We start from the raw sequence: 26,794 nt of genomic DNA on the forward strand, positions 1-26,794 counted from the left end.
AGCACATTTGTATATCTGTCTGGAAAAGTCAACTGCATCCACTGCAGCTTGGTGGAAAGTGTTCTAGAGTTAGAAATATGTCTCCTGTCATTTACAGCCATTAAGCAAATTTCTTGAGCATCTAGAAAAATCCAGGAAATTGACAATAAATTAAGGTAGTCCACATTACCTGCTCCTAATACAGAGAGTCTAAAATAGATTCTTTAATAAGTTGGGAAAGATCAAATCTTTATTTCTGGAAGGGATGAACTCAGAAAACATTTTGACCATCAGTTTATTAATTTTTAGGGTTTGCAAAGCATTTTCTTTTCAACTATGCAGTGATAGTGGACCTGCCATTTTACAGTTTTGGTGGAGGAGAAGCTCCTAAAGAGCTAAATGTGAGCCCTGTTGTTGAGAATTTTCTGATCAAACCAGAGAGAAGTTGCTTCCTTAAGTTTTAAAATTTAAGTACAAAATCAGAATCGGGGGCCCACATGTTCTTCTTTCCCAAACATTCATAAATGCTTGACAATTGTTCCTTCAGTTGCTTTTGTAACAGATCTAAAAATGCGGTTCATTTTTATCAGAGTCTTTGGCCTCTTGTTGAAAGTGAGCAAAGCCTGCCTCTCAAGCCGCAGCAGCTGTTGCTTCTTGGATGAATTGCATCATGATGAAACAGCACTTTGTCAGTGCTTTGTTGCACTCAAACACATCTCTCTGTTATTTCATTTTTCTGCCTTTGTTTCCTGCCACTGTAACAAGCGAACACCCCCAGAGGGGCCCATCCACCTCGCCGTGAGCCTTGCAGAAAACAAGACAATCACATTTCTGAATGTAAGCTGTTCAAAAGAGATTGGTTCGAGCTTCACGAGCAATGGGGGGCATCAGTGAGTAAAATGGGTTAAATAAATGGATTTCTGTAAATGGTTTCTGTTCCAGCAACACAGAAGCTGTACAAGGTTGGGGGGTTTAATTTGTTTCAAAGCCCTATTATAATGTTCTCTTATGTTTATGCACTGAACTTACCTAGAAATAACAGAAACCTGCCAAATGAAACACTAATGACATTATTTTAATTTTGTTTTTATTTCTGAAAATGAAAAATATATTTTTTTAAACACTCCAGCCTTTTTATATATATTTTCGCCACAGCATGACCAGTGGAAGCAATCTTTACTGACTTTTCATCATTCCTAACGACTTCGAGGCTTTGAAGCTCGACACTGCATGCTGCTTTCAGCGGCAGGGCTCTTAAACAGCAAACCAATGTGGAGAGCCAACTGAGATCCCCCCACCACCACCCGCTGCGCCTTTCCACGCCTCCAGTTCCTGGGTTTGCTCTTGAACGCATCATGTAGGCGTCATCATGCAACTGCAAACTTTGGTGGATGAGATGCAACACAAGAAAACTCTGAACGTAAAAGACGGCCTCAGATGAGCGTTAGCTGCAATCTGCAATCACTTCTAGTTATGATTACATGACTAATTAAACTTTAAAGAAGATGGAATCATTTTCTTTTATCCTTGTTTATTTATTTATTTTACTTTCTAATCAACCCTTTGCTAAAAAGGGGTTTATCTGTTTTGCAATTATTTTAAATTATTCCATTGTTGTTGTTGTTTGAAATGAACCAATAAATCAAATCAAAATTAAAATTTCTAATCCAATCATGAGAGACAGTTTTCCAGCTTAGATCGGGACACTGAACCGATACCAAAGTGCTGTCAGAACTAGGAACTCTGTCTCCCCCTCTGGTGATCGGCAGGAACCGTCTCCAGAGTTCCTAACATACTACATCTCCCAGCAACCCGAGCACACAGTTTCTGGATGGCACACACCTGACTTTCATTTGCAATCACTCACCGTATAAGCACTGCACTGATCCTCACTCAGTGTGAAGTATTGTTTGTGTGTTCTATCCAGATCTGATCCTGTTTTGTCTTTGACTCCATTTGCCTGCCGCCTGCCCTGACTCTTGCCTGGATCTCGACTATAGCCCAGTCTCTTCTCTGATGCTCCCAAGCACGTTATTGCCCCCTGCCTACCTTGCCGTGATTTAGCTTTGTGAACTTTTAGACGAGCTAATAAACCTGCTGCAAGTGGAACCAGCCATCTGCCTGTTTTGTGACAGGTGCCTATTATTAAAACTGTCATTGCGACATCTTCACCTACAAGAAATGACATCATTCAGAGGTAACTATTTTGTAACGAAAAGCTTGTAACTACTATCCTTAATTGTATATGATGTTCCTTCCTTTCCTCTTGTAGCTCATAGACTTTTTGAATGAACTAAACCAAATAATAAAAAGCATAAAGATTTTAGTTTCAGCGAACCTATTCAAATAAATCCTTGGTGTAAACATTTTTGAAAACACTGAAGACAAACATTCTTTTACTTTTCACTTTTACTTTTTTTTGTCTGGCACATGACTGAAATGAAATAAAAGCAGAACTGCACTAGAACTGCATCATTGTTTAAATACAGCTCTGTACAAAAAAATAAAAAAACTGTAAACATCATCTGAGCCTCCATCTTCCCAACTGCAAATCTTCTGCTTTGATCCTTCATGGCTTCCACTAGGAGCATGCAGATTTGCGTGCACACTCTTGCCTTACCAATGACAAGAGTGTGGTTTAGGGACATCGCTTGACAGCATCACCCGGCAACACCATAAATGTGTTCAACTCCTACTAGCCTTATGAGTCTTTCACTCCTACCACATACACACAACAATGGTACGTTCCATTTTTGTGACGCTCTTTGAGGTGCCTGTACGAGCCTCAAGGGAACTGAAAGCCACACCTGAGCTCTCCATAAGATGGGGCCACTCCTCTATGACCCTCTACGGACAACCCAAAAACATCCTGGACACACTGGACTTTTCTAGTATATTTTATATTTTTCTTTTTTTGGCAGCTAGCTAACTCGCCACCTCTGTTTCTCACTTCAGCGGGACATGACAGTCTAGCTGGATTCTGAAGACCTCCCCTGTAGCAGTGAAAGAAATATTCCCCATGCTCAGAGAGAAACACGGAGGCTGGATTGGCACTTTTCAGAAGGCAAAGTCCTGACAAGTGCTACTGTAATTGCTGTCCTAACATGACAGCAAAAGACCGGGAAAAGTCTTGTCGGAACATTTTAGCTGACAGACGGACAGATGGATGAATGCTTGCACGCATATATATTTTATAAAGGTCCCTTTTTTTTCTCCATGAGTGCAAGCAGCTCTGAATAAAACTGCTCTTGCCGACATTCTATGAAATATAGAGGCAATAACTAACAAAGAAGCAAATAACTGTTGTTTAGTTTAAAGATAATCAGCGGGTTTGCAGTTTGGTAGGGAAGCATCCATGAAGTCACTGGAAATGGTTGCGCAAAACAGGTATTATTAAGTGTGATCCTTTTTCGACATGATCTGATTTATATGTTATATAATGCCAGTGGGTTGAGTGATGGAGAGGATCAGAGAGCACCGCATTGTGTATGAAAAGAAGTGAAAGTGGGTTGCACAAAAAGGATTTAAGTACTGCGTGACGAGTTTAACAGAAAGCCAGCTTTGAAAGAACGGTCCTGTGTTAGATAAGAGACCCGCTTCCTGCAGCAGGACAACTCCAACCTGATGGAAAGTGTTTGCCGTCACTTCGGAGGCTTCTAACACTCCCACACTTCATCACAACAGCTCCAATCAGATGCTTTCTTTTAAAACAAACAACTTGTTAATTTGCTTGTATAATATTTGATTTTAGTTCTTTGGTTATTGTTGGTTGAACATTTTTTTCTTTTTTTGTCGAAGCAGAGAGACTGAGAGCAGAAGCACAGCACTGGAAACTGAAGGTTTATCATGTATTGATTTGGTGTCTTACTTACTTATAAAGACATAAAAAATACCTTTTATTTAATATTTCAAACCATCAATTAATTTTCCTGTTTTTAAGACAAAACTTGGATTTAATGTCATTTTTAAACTTTTAATTTTTTTTAGTATTGCAGTACTTGATTGCATTTAAGGACAAGTTTTACTGTTGGAATTGTATCAAATATGACTGCAAGGTTCCTCTGTCACTTTGCCGCTCGTGTTTTTTTCTGGGAAACCATTAATTACCTGCTGTGCAATAACAGGTGAATTTTAAAAACTAATGTCAGATTTCCTAACATGTTTTTGATCTTCGTCTTTTTCTTTCAGTGGTCGCCACAGCAATTCAGCTTCTGTTTTTTCGAGATTTTTTTTTCTGTAGTGTAAGTAATTTAAGTTATAAACTGACCAATCAGATGCCTCAAAAGAAGTACGTGGTCTCATGTGAAATATTTGATTGAAAAATTTCCTGTGGCTTGCTTTCAAGAGGTAGTTGGGTGGACCTTCAACAGGCTTATTCCGGATTAGCGGAAGTGGTTACCATAGAAAGGATGACTCCAACCGACTGGGATCAATCACTGCTTATTGACATTGTCTGGCTCCAACATGGCGATGTCCCTATCACAAAAAATGATGACTCAACGTCACACTCACTTAGTCCAGTTCTCATAAACGGTCAATGTACCAAACACATCTCCCGGGCAACGAAGGAGTGTTCACGTAAAAAGCACGTCAAGGTTCTGGAGTAGTCTGACGAGTCTCTGGACCTCGATCCAGTGGAGAATCTGAGGAGCGAGTTGAAAGTCCATGTTTTCCAGCAATTACCCCAAAACATTGCAGCTCTTGAGAAGATCTGCATGGAAGAATGGACCAAAACAGCATCTACAGTGTGCGAAACTCTGCTGAAGTCCCACAGCAAACCTAATAACCAGAGTTACATTACAAAAGGATGAGGTGAACTTTCATTATTGACCAAATACTTGTTTTTTTATGCCAGAAAAGTATAATTCTTTAAAGATAAAACAGTCTGATTTCCTGGAATCTTTTTTTATTACATTTTGTTTTGTTTTTTTGCAGGTGAAGTGATGATTATTACAGACCAAACTTATTTTTCTGGGTGGGACAACCTGCAAATTCAGTGATTGACAGATAGTTATTGCTCTCCTGTACGCTTACCTTTTTAAGGAACCGCTCTGTGATCCGTACAGGTGAATTTGACCTGTTGACTGGGTTTCAAGTTTCACAAATTACATAAGAAAAAAATACTGTTCAAGCTGAAACGATGCGAGTCGTGTGGGCTTCAAGAGCCTGCAGCATACCTGAAGCACACCTGTGAAGCCATGAAGGACAGCTGTCAGCATCAGAAGACAGAAGTTACTGCAGGGGTTTCTGATAGAGAATAGTCACTTTCCAAACATCTGGGCAAGGCACCGGCTCACTAGTATGGACTGATGACGTGACAGAAGACTGAAGTTGAATTAAACCCGAAGTGTGCAGGCTGTCACGCTCCAGGCATGTTGCTGTCTTTTTCTTTCCTGTGTTTCCGTTTGCTTTATACCCCTGATGCTCTCATGTGACTGTCGGTTTCTCTCCTCTGGTTGTGTGTGTGGTTTCCAGCTTTGTGACATTCATCATCAACACCTGAGGTCTGTCTTCTCATCCCCCTGCAGGATGTCAACCCTGCTTTTTCTCCTAATCTTTGTCAGATCATTGGTCTGCTTCCTAAATCCTCAGCTCTACTTTGAGGAGTTGTTTTTCCCATCAAACATCACCTTCCTGCCTTTTAGCGACCTGTCTGTACGTCTGAAAACACCGTTCTTCAAATGATCTTTTCTTTTTTTTGTAGTTACAGTTGTTCGTCTGTGTTTGGTTCTCCAGAGCTGCTCTCACAACGCCGTCGGGCCAAATGAAGCCAAACGCCACGAAGGCGAGGAGGCAGCCGTTCCCAGAGCTGACATAAATGACTGGAATGAACACGTGAAGTCGACTCAGGAGCTGACGGTGGAGTCAGAGGATTCTGACATGATGGAGCTGCAGTTCATTAGCGGGAGATGAAACCGACAGACGCTAAAGACGATCAAGGACCGCCGCATTAGTGACTGCCTTATCTCCCAAACTATTATCTCTTTATTAAAATCAAAATACAATTCAGATGTAATCTTTTCATGAAAAATGTTTTTGATCTAAGTGCATGATTGTTTACATTAAATGTGGATGATCTTTTGTCTATTGCTGGGAATTGTAAAATATAATCAGATCACATTCAGAGAGATGGTTTTTAATATTTAACTCTAAGTGTGAAAAAAATGTTTCTCTTAAAAATTGTTTAAATATCTGCATTTAAATACATTTATTATGATAGTTTATTGCAAAAAAATAAATCAACTTTTTCCTGTTTGTCATGTTTCCAGGTATCTGTTGTAGCCACTCCTCCAGCTTGGGGGTTACTGCCCCGAGTGCTCCAATTACCACAGGCACCACTGTCACCTTCAATTTCCAGGCTTTCTCCAGTTCTTCTCTGAGTCCCTGGTATTTCTCCAGTTTCTCATGTTCCTTATTCCTGATGTTCCCATCGCTTGGCACTGCCACATCCACCACAACGGCTTTCCTCTGTTCTTTATCCACCACTACAATGTCTGGTTGGTTCACCATTACCATATCAGTCTGGATCTGGAAGTCCCACAGGATCTTTGCCCTCTCATTCTCTACCACCTTCGGAGGTGTTTCCCATTTTGATCTTGAGGTTTCCAGTCCATAATTTGCACACATGTTCCTGTATGTTATTCCAGCCACTTGGTTGTGGCGCTCCATGTACTGTAGACATGATCTTGTCTTTCAGGTCAGTTGCTGCCTCGCTCAGCGTATCTGTAGTAATTGTAGGTGTGTTCCCAAGCTCAGGGTGGGAGTATGGCATAGCCTCCTGTCTAACCTGGTGTTCTGACTCTCCCATAGTCCTGCATTTGTGTTGTACCATTTCAGTCTCAAGTTGTGATAGGACTTGCTGATTGTGGATGTCGGTACATTGAGCTACCAGTTAAGGCCCGTTCACAACGGGACGAATTTCGCCGGCGATTTTCGCCAAAGTTTAACGCCTCGTGACTAAACAAAGGGCACCAATGAGAATGTGCACACCGACGCGAAAAAACGCTACGCGTCAAAGCGTAAAAAAAAAAACGCCTCGGGTTGGTTTTTTTTTTTTTGATGCCTCGCGTCGAAATCTATTCGACCAATGAGAATGGCGCTTTTGCACAAGTGTCTGGAGCTTCTGAAGTTACAGTAAAACACAACTTGGGGGCGCTCAAACACAAAACTGCCTTGCTGAGCACATATACCAGCGAAGAAGATGGACGCCAAGTAGCATCTACACTGCCGCGAAGAAATAATGACGGACATTATAAAATATCCCCGAACCAAGCACCAGTTGAAGCAACTGGTGCTTGAAATATTCATGTTTTCTTTGTATGATTCTGACAAGCGCGTGAACACTTGCTCTCTTCTTTTGAGTGAAAAGCGACTTTAAGAAGTGTAAAGTTGCGCAGCGCCACCTTGTGTACAGGAGTATTTCTGTTTTACATTAAGCGCCATGTAATGTCAGGGAATGAAATTGCATGTTCGCTCGGCTCATCGTCAGCGAAAATCGCCTGGGTGTGAACACAAAAAACGTGGCGAAAAACGCTGGCGAATAACGCCTGGCGAATATTCGTCCCGGTGTGTGCGGGCCTTTACTTGGCAGTTAGTCCAGGGGGGTATTCCAAAAAGCATGTTTAAACTAGCCTGACTTTAACCCTGAACTCTGGCTGAAATCCGCCTGAACTTGCTTGTATGTCGGTTCCAAAAGACCGGATATGCGTTAGCGTAATTACGCTCGACTTGGTAATCCTGGGTTTGCTTGGTCGCTTGCGCGTGCACGGCAATTACATAAAGACATTCTCAATGGATCGCTGATTTCTGGAGTCACCATGGAAACGCGTGGAGAAAAAAAGAGAGCGCTATACTTTAGTTAAACGGAGTCGGAGATTTTAATGACGGCGTCTGAAGATTATACGCCCATCAGAAAATAAAAAATATGCGGCTGCATCAGTAAAAAAAAAGTTTCTGCTTGGAGAAAAATAATGGACAGAGACATGAGTTTCTGAATTTATTTCCATTTTAATTGTGATATATATATATATATATATATATATATATATATATATATATATATATATATATATATATATATATATATATATATATATATATACACAACTTATAAAACTTAAATGAATTGATTCAATTGGTAACAAGTAATGCAGTTAAATTTATTCTACCTGATTTTTAATGTCTATCCAAACGAATAGTTGTTTATACAACTCACATTTACGTATTTATCTAACTAAATGTCATATTACTCCAATTCAATTAAATGTTTTTACATATTAATTTATTGTACTTATTGAACTCTCATAGGTTTAAGTTAGAGGCTGCAGATATCTTCATTTTTATGAAATAAAAACAATACAATACAATGAAAACACAGAAACGATCAATTAAATATGATGTAAAAAACAAAGCTAAAAAGTATTTCTTGTTTTCATTTTTATTGAAGTTAATATCTTAAAGGAAGAAGATCGTTTGTTCTATTATTTTTTGTATTTTTTTTTTTTTTTTTTTTACTGCGGTTTCCCTCATGTAGACCATGAGGCATTACGTCAGTGATAACCTATCAAAGACGGCACGGAGTCCGAGTAAACATTAACGTACGCGTGCTTGGGCATGCGCGCGCGCGCGCGGCGTCGGTGTGTACCTGCGGGGAGCGCCGTGTACAGTACAGAGGAAGATGGTGAAGGCCGGCAGCAGCCTGCAGACAACAGGGCGCGCGCTGCTCACGGCAGCCGCCAGGTAACACCTCACCTGTCCGTTCTGACACACATGCGCGTCAAGGAGGGGAAACTACCGCGACATAATTAGGACCGTAACTCTCTGAGGCTTCATCTGAGACCTTTTGACGTATTTGGACATATTTAGGTGCATTCATTTACGTTCTAACACAAAGTTGAGGAGTTTTTCAGCGCTGGGTTCTGCTCTCCAGAGTCTGAACACAAACCAGTCTGTTTCCTTAAATCTGCCGAACCTGTTGGGGCTTTTATTTATATAAAGATGTTGGGTTTTGTTCATTTTCTTTTGACCCAAACGTGTTATGTTGGGACAGAGGCGTCCCCAAAACTCCTTTAATCATTTATAATATGTCTGAACTTTGACCTGTTCTGTCAGCATTTTTACCAAACAGCCTTTCAGAGCTTCCTCCCCACGCGTGGAGTTCCTGAGTGACAATTTTCCAAATCAGGAGAATCTATTTTGACGTTTTCCTGAAAGTACCATGGGAAATTCACAGCTAATATGGGCTTCTAATTGAAACTGCTGGACCGTGAGGTGTTAGGAGAGAAGTCTCATTGACCTTGAATTCTGGAGGATTAATGGAGTTTAATAAGGCTTTAAACAAGTATTTGTAAGTGAGCAGATGGCTTTGAAAATGCAAAAAACTAACGCAGAGCAGCATTTCTCCCTTAATCCATAAGCAGTTGTTCTCATGTGCGCCGCTCTGAAGCGACACTGCTGCAAAACTCCAGCAACTGAGGTTAATTAAAGCAGCTTTAGTTAGGAGGAGATTAGAGAAAGTCCTTGCATGTGATGTTTGGCTGACTGGAACAGTTCTCCTTGTCTCTGAAGGTATTGTCTCCCTTGATAAAGAAGCTGGTTAACACAAATATTTACCTAATTGTTATTTTTTTGCCCCAAAACAATCTTTTTCAGTTACTGAAATCCAAGTATTTTGTCTATTTCTTTGTGTTTTTAGGCAGTACATTGTTAAAACCAGTGGTACCACTTTTTCTTTGTTTTTTGTGCAACTTTTCCCATTGTTGTTGTTCCTGGATTGATCTGTTCTTATCTTATTCAGCAATAAACGTTTTGTTCATTGATGTTAATAATGCTGAAAGTGACCAAATCATGACCAATAAAGACACTAGAGGGCGATGCACGTAGGAACACATAGGAATTTTGAACTAAAATTGGGGGGGGGGGGGGGGGGGGAGACTTCGACATGTGTCCCATGTAATTAGTTATCCCAGTTTAAGCAGCTTTTGTGGATTGGGTTTCATTCTTAACTAACCAAAAGCTTTAGACCCATAAATTCACAAAACATAGAAAACCTAATGTCAGCTGGACTCTTATTTCAAGCTCTTCATCTCTGGGGAACGGCAAATTTGAAGCTTCTGAAATTCAGATCTTCCTGGTTTTAGAAACCAGTATCTGCAGATCAGAACATGACCCAAGTCATTCAGATTGTTGGTACATTTTAATCCCCTTTTTATCGAACTGATGCTTCATGGTGCAGACGCTTGCTGCTACAGCAGAATAGCCCACTTGCTCATACAGTATGCATCGTTTTCACATCAAAGGATATTAACCGCACTGTTAATCTCTGAGATGTTGTCAAAGTTGTTCCGTCTTCTTTTTTCTTCTTTGAGATCTTGTCTCTTTCTATCATCTCGTTTCTGTAGGAGGTTTTCAGAGAGCAGCGACAAAGGCTGGCTCCGCTCCTTATTTGTGCAAAAAGTGGACGCCAGGAAAGATGCTCACTCCAACCTGCTTTCAAAGAAAGAGACCAGCAGCCTCTATAAGATTCAGTGTGAGTGTTCGCTTTGAGAAAAATACAGGTTTTTGGGGAACAAGATTATTGAAGCATATTTTTGCTTCTGTGCTCCTAAAAAATAAATAAGTGAATTATAGCCGTTAGTGGAGTTGTATAGTGCAGGCGCTACCCACCCCTGCCCTCGCTGCCCCTTTTTGACCTGCCCTCACTGGCAGAACAGCTGTTACTCCCCCCTCACTCTCCTCCTCTGCCCCTGCCACCCTGGTCAATGCTGCACATGCGAAAATCATAAAAAAAAAAAACTTTTTTTTCTCCCCCCAAAAAATACATGCCTTTCTGTTGGTTTTACTGGCATAGCAAGCATTTTACTTTTAGGTGGCTTGGGGGTGACGGACAGGTCCGTGTACGTTTTAAAAGAATCGGCAAAAGTAATTTTTTTTTACCACACCCACATTCCTAATATGTACATATTGTATATTATAATGTTTCGTTCAGCTTGAGCCAGTAATTCAAGCATTAAATGTTCACAATATTCTGTCAAAAAAAAATCCAAGCAACAGGGAAACGCTGCTTTTGTGAGCTCGCCATGCTAACGCCGTCCAAAATCTACAAACGTCTAAATCCAAACTCTTTTCTCAAGGAGTCAGAAGATAGTTGAACATTTCTAGAATGAGCGGGTACTAAAGGTGATTATGTTTTTTGTGAAAATTCAAGATGACGGCTCCTTCCTGAGGTCAAAGGTCAACTAAACTTTGCCTATGGTTGTCGACTTAAACTGGTTGCGTGTGTGTGAAATGTCGTAAAGATCGCTCGAACAAAAGTTTTCCTAAATTGTAGGAAAATGTAAAAATCACCAAAAAGTGGCCATCAAGCTGTATGTCCTGCAGCCATCCCATAATGATTTCAAAACTTCCTTTTGATATCCTCGACATGTGAGTTTTGGTTTCATTTGTGGATTTTGAACTCTTTTTTTTTTTAGTCCCAAGAGAGATTTTGGCCCCATTCATTTTTTTTTGACACTTTCTCCCACTATGATGTTATTTTTCTTTGGGTGGGGGTTTGACTTTATTCAAAATGTATTTCCAGCAGGTACTAGATACCTGTAAATTTGGGTGAGTTTTTGAGTTTGTGGCAGGGATCAAAATTTTTCTTAAAGAGAGAAAGAAGAACTGCAGAAACAACTTGGTCCTTCAGTCCAGAAAGCAGCAAGCCCATCTGTACAGCACACAGGCTGCAGCCACAGCCTACAGCATCAGAACAGTCCTCTGGCTGTCTTTTGACTCTGATAAGATAACTGCGTCTGACTGTTGCGGAGAAATCCGGCGTTCTCTCCAGACTTTGATCTTTTATGTGGCGAGCGGCGCTCCGTGCTTGGATTTCAATGAAGCATTCCTTCAGCCGTAGCCTACAACCTCCTGCAAGTCAATCAGTTTTGTGTGCAATAGCAGAGTGTGAAATTACTTTGGTGAAGCATTTGAATGTGAAAGAAAACACCCACTTATTACAGGTCTGTCTCTTTTTTTTTTCTCACCTTTTCCCTCCTCCAAAGTTCATGACGTCAAACCGGAGTGCCTGGATGCGTACAACAGCCTGGAGTGAGTGTTTCCGAATCCAAAATGAGATTTAAAAACATAAAAACCACTGTAACATTACAATATCATCTGTGCAATAGGACTTTGTCCTTATGCAGTTTCACAAATAATATAATCCTAATGATTTCATCATTTGATATGATAAAATACTTACTATTTGCTGTACTTCAGAAAGATTGAGTTGTTGTTTTTTTGGTTTGTTTTTACAAAGGAACTTAGGATGGTTGTCCAAATTGTCTTTAAGGAGCTACTGATGCAAAAACTCTGAATCCTCACCTTCAAATATAGCATTATATTAGTCAACTTTGAACAAAAAACTGTTTTTGACAAAGGTTATGTAAAAACTGTGTTTTTGGTGCATGAACCCTTCAGAGTAGTAGCAGAAATGAATGAAGCATCTTCAGTTTTTTTCCTTATAGAGGGTGAAAATCCTTCAAATTAACTTAACTGACGGCAAAAAGTATTGACAAGATGCACAATAATAGTTTTTCTGCATAAAATGTTGTCTTTTACGTCTATAATTATTTATTGAATTAGATATTATTGTGGATGAATAATCATGGTGCTAAAGAGCCAGTTAAGGATCTCCTTTCATGCAAACCTAATAAAAAGAAATGATGCATACATTTGCTTTGTTGTTTTTGTTTCAGCATTGTTAGTAATGTCATTTTTATGGGTTGCTGCTTTTTTCTGTGCCGTGTCGTTGGTCATTTGGCTGAAATGACAGTCGTTTCTTAGAGCACACATCAGAATAAATGCATTCATTCGTTTATTTATTTATTTTGTCCCTTCAGGGCTGAAGTGCAGAAGAAGCTCCATCAGGACCAGGACTTCCCATGCGAGGTGGTTGGAAGCTGGAACACCTGGTACGGGGAGCAGGATCAAGCTGGTACGCAGCAGCAACACAACAGCCTCAGTGCGAGACGAGCAGGAGGAAACCAGCAGCTTTGGTTGACGTGGGAGAAACTTGAGTGGCTGAAACATGAGCTGTGTTGGTTTTGGCTCCAAAGTGCCTGCAGACACTCTGGTTGACTCACCAGCAACAAATCTCTTCCTACATATGACAATTTACAGTTGATGGCGTGTACTAGGAGCATTCAGTGACAACAAAGAGTGGCAGCACGATGGTGGAGGCTGTGTGGGTGTAGTTGGTCCAAGCACAGTGCTGTAGTGATCTCTGCTGTTCTTTTTGGGCAGTGCACCTGTGGAGATACCGAGGAGGATACCCGGCTTTGACTGAATGTCTGCAGAAACTGAGAGCCAACAAGGTAATCTGCAGAAAAATCATCCCACGTCAACATCTTTAGGAGGCATTTGATATCCCCTGAAGAAAGAAGATCAGCTAAATGGTTCCGAAAGCTGCCTGAGATGATTTTTAGATGTCATTTGTTGATTGCGTTTCATTTTGAAGGAGCCACACTGTTGTTTTTTTTGTATTTCAAAGTGGATGTGAGCAAAGGTTCTTGAGATTTTTCTTGGATCTGGACTGTTCAGTGTTTGACCCAAGCACCTCTTTGGGATTCAGATGTGTCTCTTGATACATTTACTGATTTTAGTCGAAACATAACTGGTTCTTGCACATCCCAAAAACGTTTTTTTAAGCGTGCTTGTAGCATAAAGTGTTCACACTGGCCTGTCGCTAACTGATAGTAGCGCATGTCCTCACAGCTGGAAGAGGCTTGGTGTGGTGCAAATCTGGTGAGTCTTGCTCCAGGCTTTTTCTTTCACAGCTCCACTCCGATATATGAAAGACTTCATATGATTCCTTCCGGGCATAAACCATATTTAATAATTTCTCCTTCATAATTAAGTTTCGAGCAGTTGGCTTTTCCGTGTTTTGAAAATGACGCTACACCTACGTCTCTACTAAATCCGAGTCCCTGATTGATCAGAGTTCATCTTGTATGAAGGCTGAAATGTGTGTAGACGTGTGTTTACATGGACTTTACATTGGAAGTGGTCGCTTGAATGTGTGTTGCGGAGGCTGCTGTGAACGTAGCATCAAAATTTTAAAACAAGCAGCAAAGATTTCCTCTGAAAACCATCTGAAAAAGGAGTGGACTAAAAAGAAACACTTTGAGAGACTTTCAAAAACCCTGAGGAGCTGTTACTGCAGACCAGAAGAAATGTGGCTCCTTGAAAGGGAAATGTCAACAAACAAGGGACTTCCAACATGTTTGCAGAGTTCTTTATGTTTGAATCAATCTTAAGTTCAAATCTGGACCTGCACAGTTGATGTAAAACTGAAAACAAAAAGATTTGTGTTCAACAAAAATGTTTTGTTTCAGGAGTATTTGGAGTTCCGGAGAGAGCGGTCAAAAATGCTGATTTCAAGGCGAAACCAGCTTCTTCTAGAGTTCAGTTTCTGGAATGAACCTTTGCCAAGACGAGGCCCAAACATCTATGAGTTGCGCACTTATAAGCTTAAGGTATGCTTGCACTCTACACTGACATTGTGTGGCTCTCATTGATGACCCTCATGTTCTGCAAGAGGCCAGACTGGGTCAGCACTGCTGTCACTTTGTCTTCTTTCTCACTTTCCAATGTAAAATACGCGAGCATGTGAATTTAAGGGTTTTTGGAAGTTGTATTGAAGCATGCAGTTCAATGGCACCGGAGATGGTACTACACAACGAGAAAGAGCAAGCTTTTCTTTGATAGACAAAACCGCAAAAGTGCACATCTGTAAAATGCTCCACTGAAGTACAAATGTCTTCTTACATGTAAATGTACAGACACTAATTTAAGCCCTAATCACACACACCTGCACTGGTGCTGTTGGTTTTTGGATCGTCCGGGCCCGTGGAGGGTCGTACAGAGGACCATCTTAAGGGGAGCACAGGTGTGTCTTGCAGTTCCCTTGAGGGATGCCATGAATATGGAACGTACCATTCTTGTGTGTGTAGTAAGAGTAGGGCTGCACGATATGAGGGAAACTTGCGATATGCGATATTTGTGATCAATATTGCGATAACGATAACTTGCGGTATATGAACACATAGCAAAACAACCAAAACATCATTACCATTTCATTCCAACAGTTTAAAAATCATACTCCAATTGATCCTCGTCGACATAAGAGACAAACATCTAAGATGAAGGTGCTCCATCTGATTGGTCAAATACATAAATTCATTTATTGTATTCATTGAATACTTCAAGCTGCCATAAGATTTTTTAGCACATTTTTTACCGTCTTTTGCGATATGCATATGGCACAGCTTGATGTTGTGATAACGATACATTTGCGATATATTGTGCAGTCCTAGGTAAGGGTAATTTAAAGTATTTGTAAGGACATTTCTGGCGTACGGCTGATGCTGTCGTAGAATGCCCTAACGCCACACTCTAGTGCTACGTTCATGCCACATGCGTCCACTGCCTCTCTTTTGACATGTGTCTAATTCTCTTCTCGACAACTGTCCAAAAATGAGTTCATTAACGTGATGCTACAGATGCATGTGGAAGGAACTACTGTCAAAACAGCCTTATCACAACGTGGAAGCATTGATTGTACATCTCAGATGCAGTCAATGTTGAGACTTTAGGTTTATTTTGGCGATCTCTGCAAAGGCGTCTTCAGTCCTGTCTCCATGTTTGGGTTCATAAAATCAAAGACTCTCTCAGAGCAGTGAGGTTCACTGCTCTGTGTGGTGCTCCTTGATGCAAATAAGTAAAATATCATAAAGTTCCAGATGAAAACGGTCAGGTTCTCCTTCAAGTTGACTTTAGACTCCACCTGCTAATCACGTCATCAACACGTCACTGCTAAAGCTGAGATCCTGATTGGTTGATGCAACACATCATCTCTGCCAAAGTTTGGATATTTGAACTCTGAAAACATCCCGCCTGATGCTAGAATTGCGCCGCAGGACCTCTGATTGCGTTTGACTTAACATTGAAACTGGGCGCCCCTGATGCACAAATGGCGTTCGATCTGAACGTAATCATGAGTAAAGTAAGGTTAGTGAGTAACTGTTATTAAAGCGCGGTTTCTGGCCCCGGACTGACTGAATACTGCACCCATGGGGTGTGCTTGTGATACGTACATGCCCGCAGGATGTCCATAGGATGTCCACACAAACTACACTCCGATTGTCCTCATTTAACAGCCAGGCTGCAGGTAAAGAGCGCGCATTTATCATGTGAACAGCACTAACGGGCTCCTTTTGCAGGATAACGCCTGTGTCTTGCTTATATCATCCTTTCTATGGCCTGTCGCTAGCAGCAGGCCTGTAGAGAAAAACATGGGCCCGCCAAACAGTCTACAACCTTGATATGCCCTTATTTATCCACAGAAAGCTATAAATGGCGTGAATCGCAGCAAAACGGTGTAGTAAAAAGAGTTTACCAGAAAAAGATCAATACAGTTTAGAAAGCGAGAGTGCAAAACGATAATAAATTGAAAAAAAACACCCAATGTTTTATTTAGAAAAGATGCCAAAAAATTCACTAGAAAACAAACTATTAAGTCTCTGGTTTCAGAGCTGCGTTAGAGCTCCTGTGAACTGAATTCAGAGCTGCTGCTTGTCACATTGTCAGGATTAAATAAAGGTTTCAAGGGTTAAATCAGGCTTGAAGTGTCTGGAGTCTGAATTCAGGTTCCACCCTTGGTAACCCCGACCCGCTGTCTCCCTCTCTCTAAACCACTGTCGATGTATCTAAATTAGTCTTGGAAAAGTCTTTAGCATCATCAGGACAGCCGTTGGTTTCAAACTGTTTTACAAAAGAATTTGCTCCTGTGAGTGTTTGTTTGCAGCCAAATCCCTGTGTTCATTTCTTAAACATGTTATTTCTTCTGTGTGTTAAGCTGATAAACGGATATAATTGATGATGACGACTTTTCACAAAGACAGATCTCATGTGTTTCAGCCTGGAACCATGATTGAATGGGGAAACCGCTGGTAAGACGCCCTGAAGAATAACATTTTCTGACTTTTGTTTGTTTGTATTTTTAACATAAAAAATGATTGAGGTGGCACTAAAGACGACTCGTCTCACGACAGGGCGAGGGCAATAAAATACAGACAGAGCAACAACGAGGCGGTGGGGGGCTTTTTCTCTCAGATCGGTGACCTGTATGTTGTTCATCACCTGTGGGGTGAGTGAAGACGCTCTCTGCATGAAATTCAATATTCTTTGGGGGTTTTTGTAGCTGAGTTAAAAAAAGAAGATTTGGCTTTTATAACAATTTACAATTTTTAAAATCAATTGTCAAAAGTTGTGCAAAAATTCAGTCTTTATTGTACTTTTTTTTTTTCGTTTTTAATGGTTTTCTACAAACCTGCAACATATCTGTTTGTGTTTACAAGTACACGTTTATCAGTATATCAGTCTTCTGCATGTGCGTTTTTTTCTTTCTTCTCCATAGCGTATGAAAGTCTTCAGTCCCGAGAGGAGACTAGAAACTCCGCCTGGAGGAAAGAAGGATGGGATGTAAATGTTTATTATACAGGTGAGACAAAGATTTCTGAATAAAAACAAGCAACATGGCTGAAGCTACAATGTGGCTCAGTTGTCTGTCTTTGTGTGCAACCATGTGATTTTAGAGCAGCATTCTTTGTTGTTGCTAATTGAAATGACGCTGTTGAAAAGCTCTTTTATAAACTCGTTTGCGTGTAATTAAATTAACGTGTAATTGCAGTAATAATGTCATTGTGTAGGTTTTAACGTCTATTTTAGACTCTAATAGGAGGAATAAATGCTCATTTTTAGCTTTTAGAAAATCATTTGAGTGCAAGAAAAAACAGTGACGGCCACAAATTATTATGTGTGGCTTATCTTTGCACTGTCTCCCAGGCAGCTTTAGGATTGATATTAAGGTTCTTTTAGTTTTAGTTGATAAAAGCTTAAATGGAACCGGCCCATCACTTTTATCACATTTACTTTATGACCCTTCCAAAGCCCACAGGTCTGCAGGTGGTCCCAAAAGTCAGAACCAAAACCCACGGCGAGGCCTCATTTCGGCGCCGTGGGCCTCGCCTGCGGAACAGCCTGAGGGCTTCATCCGTAGATGTTTTCAAGAGAAACTTAAAACACATCTTTTTAGTAAAGCTTTTACGTAGGATTTACTTGTCAACATGTTTTGAATAATTTGATTTATTTTGATTGTACTTGTAGGATGTGCGTGTTGAGTTTTTATGTGTTTTTACATTTGACCATTTTATTTATTTATTTATTTTTTTAATTAAGTGACCATGGGATAAGTGGGATAATGCCCTTCAAGGTGTCCATAATCACAACTCAGTGGGCTTCATGGAAGCACCCACGTCGCGTCTTCGCCACGCATTAATTTTTATAATGGATTCCTCGTCAGGCATTATCCTTGCTATGTAAAGGATAGTGCCCGACGAGAAAGATGGTAAAAGTGTGCATAGAGATAAACCAAATATCTACCAGCAATGTTTAATATTATTTAAGATTTTCCTTAAGCAACATTACTTATTTTTTGAAAATCTAATTGTCATAGTAAAAATGATTAGTCTAACACGATGAATGTGAAGTTTATTTGATACATTAAGGGAATCAATGTTTATTAGCCGTGGAGAACCCACTGGGTCAAATTTGGTTGCTGGTGTTTAAAAATGCATTCATTTATGCCTTTTTTCCATTTGTATTTTATTTGCTACTGTTAAGGGCTGCTATCCACAATAAACAAATAAAAACCATCACAATAAGTTTAACAGCCCAGAAGAAAAGGGTTCTCGGATTCTGCGGGGTTAGAAACAAAATTGGTTATAAAAATGTTAAATGCATGGATGTAGGATTTTGTAACTTGTTATTCCTGCTTGTTTCAGTGCCTTTGATCAGAAGCATGGAGTCCAGAATAATGATTCCCACTGAGAGTTCACCTCTGCAATAAGAGAAGGACTGAAACTGCAATCAACTCGGTTCCTGAAACTCTGACATATCTACTCTCACCGACTACAGTTTTTATCTGCTGGCTGATCTGTGTTACATCAATGTTTTATTCTACATTTCACTCCTGCCATCTAAGAAATACAATATTTATAGTCGCCTACATTTGGGATTCTTCAGTGTCTTTACCTGTTTTGGTCAATTTTGTTGGACAACAAAATGATATTCAGGGAATTTCACAGACTGAGTTTGTATTGTATAAGTCACTCTGCATACTCCAGTGTTGAACCATCAATCCAAGTGGTTTTGTAGATTTCACTGTAAGATGTGGGCAAAAGCCTACAAAAATAAAAATCTTTAACTACTGGTAAGAAGGGGTGGGGAAATAAAGCACATGTTGCTGAGCTTTGAAATTGTGACATGAAATGGAACTTTGTAATTTTCAAAAATGTTTTACCACCACTTGTGAATAAACACAATGGTAATCCTAATAATTGCTGGTTCAGCTTTAATCTTGTTAAATTGTGTAAAATTTTGTTTGAAGTGATTTTATTCTTATTACTAAAAGTAGCAGATTTGAATTCTGATCACAGGTGTCAGAACAGCACATATGATGTGGTACACAAGATAAAACACTGTTTCTGGAAAGTAGTTGTTTAGATTTAAGTCATATATTGACAAACTCCAGTCTTAAGTCTTATAAAAGTCAGATCTATCACCTGCTCACAACCCCCGTATGGGAATTCCCAGCACTCGTCCACATCTAACCACAAACGATAGAAATAAAAATTTTAATTTATCACACAACTGCATGAAAGCCCCAGCGTTGAACAAAAACACATTTCCATAGTTGCATAACTTTGTTACAGACGATCGCATTTCCTCTCACGGATGCTTTTCAAAGGAATTTAGAAAGATGAAAAATAATCAGTTTCTCTGTAAAACGTTTAAAAATTTTAACAGTTCTGGTTCGTCGCCTGTCCATCCCGGGAGAGGATCCCTCCATGTGGAAATCTCTGAGGTTTCCTCTTTCTTTTTTTTCCCCAGGAATCAGTTTTTCATTACCAAGAAGGAGGGTCTTAGTGCAGGGATGCTCAGTGTAGCGTAGTATATTTATTTTAGTTTAGTCATTGCATATTACATTTCATGACTGATTTCATGTTCTTATAAAGTTACCGGTATAAAGTCTGTTGAGCGACTGTGTTGTGATATTGAGCTATATAAATAAAATTGAATTGAAATCAATTCCATTCTGACCTTTTTAACATAAGAAATAGAAAATTGTGCCAATTTGAAACCATCCTCTTGTGGTCATTTGTGGAACTGCAACCTCTGGATTGTTGCGATATCAAACCCAAAGAATGCAGGCTTAGTTCCGCCTAGGTGACCATTTTCTGACATTTATTGTGGTTAACAAAGTTGGGCTCTAAAGTTGTGTCTGAATTTCCTCACCACCCCCAGTTGGTTCACTATTCTCCGTTTTGTCGGGGTGTCTGACACTATGTCCAAAATCTCACCCTAACCCTTAACTACTAAAAAACTATACAGTGTGGCACTACGTGGTGCCCTGAATTTTAAAAGCAATTCAGACACCATGTCCACTACTTTTTTTTTTTTAAAAAGCGGATATTTCTAGGGCACTCCATTTTAGAATTGTACATTCGGACAGCACTACAAAAAGGCGAACGCACTATATAGTGCACTATATAGGAGTTAGGGTGGGAATTCGGACACAGCCTGAATCTACAATTCCAAAATCCAGTTTTCGGGAACTTTCCCAGAAGTCTCTCGGTGTGTGTCAAACCTCACTAGATTGGCGAATACAGGGCATTGAGTATTAACAAATTTTGGTTTAAAACATCAGATCACATTGGATTCATGAATGATTTTCCTAAAAATGTCATATTTGCCTTTCAAAAAATTGCTTTTAAATGGCTTTTAAAATCCAGGACACTAGATAGTCCCACGCCATGCAGATTTTTAGTTTTTAGGGGGTAGTGATGGAATTCGGTCATAGTCAACTTTGGGCTTTTATTGTGGAAAATTTACCACAGTGACGCTGCAGCTTTAAGACAAGGGGGCGTGTCCCCGTGGCTCCGCCCCCTGGTATTAAACAGACAGTAGTTGAGCGGCGCGTCGGATGTTTGTCGTCTTGTCAAACGGGCGCAGCGGGGCGACGTGTTTACGGTGGTCGGTAATGTTCTTCACCGAGGCCCGCCTCTAACCTGCCGGCCCAGAAGACGTTCCCGCTGCCGGCGCCGCGTGCAGGAACTAAGAGCCGCGCGGACACACACACACACAGAGCCAGCAGCCAGCTGAGCAGGCAGCCCGTCCCCGGGAACATGATGGACCTGCACATTTTAGACCACCGGCTGCGGGTCACCAGCATATCCAAGAGCGGACTGGAGCATTTCACACACCCCCTCATCAAGCTGATATTTCTGCGGAACCGAACACGGTAAGGAGGCTCCGTGTCTGCCGGGGTAATCTGGTGCAGATGTGCGAGCTCCAGAGGCATTTAGGCGGGTTGTTTTGTCAGAGCATGTCCTGCTCCACCTCAGTGAATAATCGAGTGCAGTGAATGAGGGAAGCAACCAAAGAAATGTAACTCCTGCTTTTGACAGTAACATTAAAACAATATGTCTTCCTGCTTTTTTCTTTTTTTTAATTGGATGGGTCTTAGCTCTGTTTTAATGCCCCATCATCTCTCCAGTGCCCTTTGACCTCTTCACTCCAAGCTTGCATGGACTTGATTGGTTCTCCACATCTCATATTAGCATTAGGATCCGGCGTTTCCAATCAGTCCCTGAACATCCCACTACTGTCCTGCAGTTTCCTGCAGCTCAACATCTGTCCTCAGACCAGCTTTCTGCAGCCAAACAAAGCGAGTCCAGCATCTGTCTACCTGCAAGCAGTGGCCTTTGTCACCTGGCATTGAAAAACGAGCAAACATCTGTACTCACTTGTCTCTTGACTGTTGAGAAATGTCCTGCAACAGGTACGCTGTGCCAAGGTGGCGTGCACCACCCTTTACTTTTATTTCTGATCCATCAGTGGAGCTGCAGGGCAGTTGAATCTTCATGAACTCCACTTGTTCATCTGTCGTTTGTCCCGATGGTGTTTTTTTGTCTCTGTTTATAGACTTTAAAACTATTTTCATGTTTTGATCTGTTCTCACTTTGGAGTTTCCTCAACATTTTGCATTTTGCTTTTCAGCGTCTTTTGACGGTTATTTTCTGGTCTCTTTTTTTTTTTTTTAAATCAAAAGTTAAAAAAAAAAAAACAAGTTGCCTGCATTCTAAAGCGTTCATGGAGGAAAACCGAGTTTTTTACTGCCTGGGATGGTTAACGCGTTTGTTATTCTACGAAAAACGCTTCAGTGATGGATGAGGCTTCATCAGCATCCATCACTGAGCTGGAGGTTTAAAGTAGTTCTACTCTACTAAGGCCAGCCAAAACCTTTTCCGTAATTGTTCCATCAGTGGAAGGATTGGAAATAAGGCCTTAGTCTCAAGCACCTGCATGCACAGGTGCTGCAGGTTTTTGAGCTGTCCGGGCCCCTTGGAGGGTCGTAGAAAGAAGGGTGTGTTTTGCAGTTCCCTTTAGGCTCGTTGTGGCCACTTCAAGAGACCTCATGGCAATCGATTGTTCCATTGTCATGAGTGTGGTAATTGTATCATGAAGTTTTCGGCACAATACAAAGTCTTTCCCTGGCCTCAAGGCTTCTTCCAATCCCTACATTTAGCCCTCCAAGCGGAGAGTTCCCACGTGAAGCTGATCACCCTCCCGGCGGAGGGATTCTCAGTCCTAAGTCACTTTAGCTACCCCTTTACAAAAAAAACAAGTTCAGACACCTCTACAGCTCCACATACCCCTACAGATGGAGAGGAATCATTTGGATTTGGCCTTAAGGCTCATGGAAGATGCTGATGACGTACGGTGATGCTGTCGTACGGCGCCCTAACACTAGTTGTTGGTACGGTGCGAGTGCTGGCTCTTTACTGGCCGTGTGCAAATGTGATGCGCGTGGGGTTTTCATGTGGTACATAAGTCCCCATAGGACTCTTTTAGCATGTCCACACAAACAACACTGTCTGATTTCCTGAATCCTAGGAGGCGGGCTGCACAACAGGACCGCACACTTGTCAGAAGGAACAGCACTAGCGGACTCGTTGGGCAGTCTGCAGGATTCGATGCGGGTTGAAAAAAGAAAAATTTGCACGACACGTCTATGTCTCTCCTACTTTACCCTTACTGACCTTCACGCGATGAGTAAGTGTTCACTACAACCTGTCAATCACCGTACAGGTTTGCCCATTTGTCCGCTGCAGATGGCCCGTATCCACCTGTAAGGCCAGTTGTGACTAACTGTTGAGATTTCTTTCATTGTTTGTAGTTTTTTTTTCATTTGAAGCCTTGCATCTTCTCAGCATTTTTGATCCCCCATAATGTCAATGTTTCCTCTTTAGGCCCCTCATGTTCTGAACAAAGCAGAGCTGAGTCAGGAGCTCAGTTGGGAGTTTTCCACTTGTCTGCTTCCATGGCCCTCCGACGTTGGGGAGCTCTCTCCACTTGCATCAGGCAGCTGGAGCCTCATTCTTCATCATCAGCTTTCCCAGCTCTTATCGTGTTTCTTCAGCTGGAACATCAGTTACCCCCCCCCCCCCTGACTGACACCACCTTCAGGAACAGTCCTTCGCCCTCCTGTTGTTTCGTGTAGCTGGATCAAAGTCCAGAGCATTGTGTGTTCAGTTCTCGCTTGGCCTGCCGCTCAATACCTGTTGCTTCCACATCTCTGGTGGTTCCTGCTTCAAGGAAAGAGTTTGTTTTTTTCCCCGTCCCATTACACAACATTTGATCCCGCTGAGGACGGGTTTCTGCAAGCACAACAACAAGAAAAGACAAAGTCTAAAATTAAAAGCAACAAAGACTTTTATTTTTTTTAGCAGCTGTTAATCCTCCAAAACTGCTTTCTGAGCAGAAAGGTGCAAACGTGATGGTTCAGCTGATGGAGGATGGAGGGCAAAGATGGAGAACAGTTATTTTCTTCCAGGTTTACTATCTATGTAGGCTGGAGACCAAAGAAAAAACAAAAACAACCTGTTTTTACTGCATGAAAGGCTGCAGGAACTCTGTGTTCTAGTGTTACAGAATAACTGATTTGACATGCATGTTCCCCAAGTCCATGAACTCAAAGCAGGGTCTATCTTAGCCCCCACCCCCCCCACCCCCCCCCCAAAAAAAAGCCAAAGGTGGTCCGTTTAAGGTGCAACATCTCCTTTAAAAATGTGCGGCAAAGATATCAAATTCTCGAGTTTCATTTGTCAGAACTTCTTCTCAAATTCAAGCTCATGTTTTCCATAAAAACCATTAAAAAAGTGAAGCTTGCAGGACGGGGACTCCCTAAGATGAAGGCTAAGGTGAAAATTTAACTTCAGGAAATGATGTAATACCCCAAACAACAAAAAATAGCTTGCTGCTAAAGAGCATTTACATCCGACCTCTGCATAAAACGGTTAATGTAAGAAATAAAACAGTTGAAGAGGAATTAAAAAAACTACTAGTCCTAAGAATTGACTTTATTGGTAGGATGAAAATTCTATATTGTGCTGCAAAATCTTAAGATTTTGTGTTGCAGGAAAGTTAGCGTGTCCCTGACGTGCACAATGACACGCGGTATGCAAAGCGATGCTCGTGGCATGACATGCAGAGTTTGCCGGAAGCCGCAGCGTGAGGAAGGTGAAAGTGCAACAGGAAATGAAAAAGGGTGTAATAATAACACAATGGTCCGGCTGAGCTTGCTTGCACAGCTGGCGGTTGTTGTGACAGTGTGTTCTCCCTGCATTGCTTTGTCTCCGTGGTGCGATTGTCCCATGTCATGACAGGGATTATCTTTTGCTGAGTCAGCGGTTGGTGGTTTCCCACACTGTTGCATCCTAAAGCTAACCGATGGGCGGAAATGAAGAAATGTACATTTTTAGGCAATGACGTGTGGAAAAAACCCCATCTTTTTTCTTATTATGCATACGTAAGAAGAAGCAATCCATAGAAACAACTTTGTTTTTATTCTGGTATTTGCAAAATAAATGCTTCTCCAAGTCGTTAAAAAGGTTTTTGTTCGCTCCGCTAAGCCACCATGAAGGCCGAGTTGGTTTTCTTCAAGCAACAATTGCCCTTTGTCTTCTGATGAAGATGGAAGCCTGCACAACACCAGGAAAACTCAAAACATGCTGATGTGTATTTTTGAAAGCTAAAACTTATTGACTTTCTCTCAGTTGGAAGGCCGGTGTCTGTGTGCAGTTTCAAGATTAAATATAAAAAAAAGTAACTGAACCTTGTGGGACTTTTTTGATGGTCCATTTGTTAGGAAACTGAAATCTAGCTAAATGGTGAAAAAAAGAGTTTTAATAATGTTTTACACTTTCAGTCCAAATTTCGACCCGTACATGAAGACTGACTTGCCAATGGAACAGGGTTCTACAGGAAAGGGTTGTTCAAATGCCGACCCGCGGGTCACAACAGAACCAAGAAATACTTCTTATTTGCCTTGAGCACAATTGCACAAAATGATAGAAATATTTAATGCAAGATTTTTCCAATCCCCTTTTAACCTTCCAAATTAAATTGGCCCAAAATCTTGCCACAACATTAAGCTCAATGACCTACAGTTTGAACACTGCCAGAGTCCAGTGCAGTTTTCTGTTTATACAAATGTCAGTATCACAGTTCTGCCTGCTGTAATTTTTACAGCAGCAGCGTGGTCAGTTAAGCACTAAACTATTTTAACAACAAATATCTGTAATGGTCTACGTTTGAGATTAAAATTGATTCGTTTTCTCCTACCTAAATTATTTAAGCAGGTTTGTGATTTATTATAAACCTAGTTGGTAGGGCTTTTTCTTTAGTTTAGATATTTTTAAATGATCTCACTAAAAGTAGTTAGTAGTTTGGTTTTAACAATATTTTTTAGAGACACGTAAACCTGAGTGTCATCTGCGTAGCATTGTAATAAAATTCCTTACTTCTTGGATATGAAAACAAGATGACAAAGTAAATACAGTTTAAAAAAAAGAAGAGGGCCAATTAGCTTGCCCTGCGGAACCCCAAAATAGAGTAAATGTTGTTCCGTCTACCAAATTTGACCAAGAAGACTAAAATAATGTAAAATAATGTCTCAAAAATCCCTAAAAAACGACATTAAAATTCCATTGTCAACTCTGTTGAGAGTAAGAGTTGAGTCTAAAAGCCCAAAATGACATAATTACCACAGTTAGTTGCTAAAAAGCATTATAAATACAAAAAGGAGATAACAAACCTTAAGGACCTGCTCTGATCATCTTTTGAGCTTTTTTCAAAGTGTTCCAGTGGTCTTTTGATTATGATTATGCCTTCTTTTTATAGCTAGAATCTAGTTTTTGCAGAAATTCTCCTCTGAGTTGTGGGTGGGACTGCTGGCATGGAGCAAATGGTATTTTCTAAGATTCATTATAATCGATTTAGACTATTTTGAAATAATTTTTAATGGTATAGTTTCTTACAGTTAAGAACCTGCCTCAGACAGATCAATGTGGATGGATATATCGATTCATCAATTAATCGATTAATTGTTGCACCCCTGGTAGAAAAGCAAACCAGCGACGTTTGGGGAAGCTTGTTGTGGGATTCGAACTTCGTCCCTACAGGTCAGCACTTTGGGCCGTCCTTTGTGCTGGTTGATTGGCGCATGAGCAGTGCTTGTGGTGCAGACGGGCTGCATTGTTTCTGTGCAGGACATGGCTGATCAGGTGACCGCTGAATTGAGGAGGATGGTTTATAAAAAGGCTAAACTTCAGCAGTTTAAAGTGAGGACATTTGGATGAGGAAACCTTGTTCA

The 26,794-nt window shown here is 40.8% G+C and overlaps 2 protein-coding genes across 2 annotated transcripts in view; both read left to right on the forward strand.

The window, feature by feature from the left end:
• Window positions 1-8,560: 8,560 nt before the first annotated feature.
• Window positions 8,561-19,415, forward strand: nipsnap1 (nipsnap homolog 1 (C. elegans)). Its single transcript, XM_004072067.5, has 10 exons — window positions 8,561-8,718; window positions 10,380-10,507; window positions 12,021-12,066; window positions 12,858-12,952; window positions 13,261-13,331; window positions 14,352-14,492; window positions 16,936-16,967; window positions 17,070-17,164; window positions 17,435-17,518; window positions 18,861-19,415. The coding sequence occupies exons 1-10, from the start codon at window positions 8,657-8,659 to the stop codon at window positions 18,923-18,925; spliced, it is 819 nt and encodes a 272-aa protein (XP_004072115.1). The 5' UTR covers window positions 8,561-8,656; the 3' UTR covers window positions 18,926-19,415.
• A 1,578-nt stretch (window positions 19,416-20,993) lies between these two features.
• Window positions 20,994-26,794, forward strand: part of castor1 (cytosolic arginine sensor for mTORC1 subunit 1) — a 33,446-nt gene continuing 27,645 nt past the window's right edge. The window contains exon 1 of the mRNA XM_004072112.5: window positions 20,994-21,379. Coding sequence (XP_004072160.1) covers window positions 21,264-21,379 — 116 coding nt within the window. The 5' untranslated portion in view covers window positions 20,994-21,263. The remainder of the gene's footprint in view (window positions 21,380-26,794) is intronic.

Source organism: Oryzias latipes, chromosome 9 (assembly GCF_053564925.1).
Source record: "Oryzias latipes strain Hd-rR chromosome 9, Olatipes_Hd-rR_3.1".
Lineage (NCBI taxonomy): Eukaryota > Metazoa > Chordata > Actinopteri > Beloniformes > Adrianichthyidae > Oryzias > Oryzias latipes.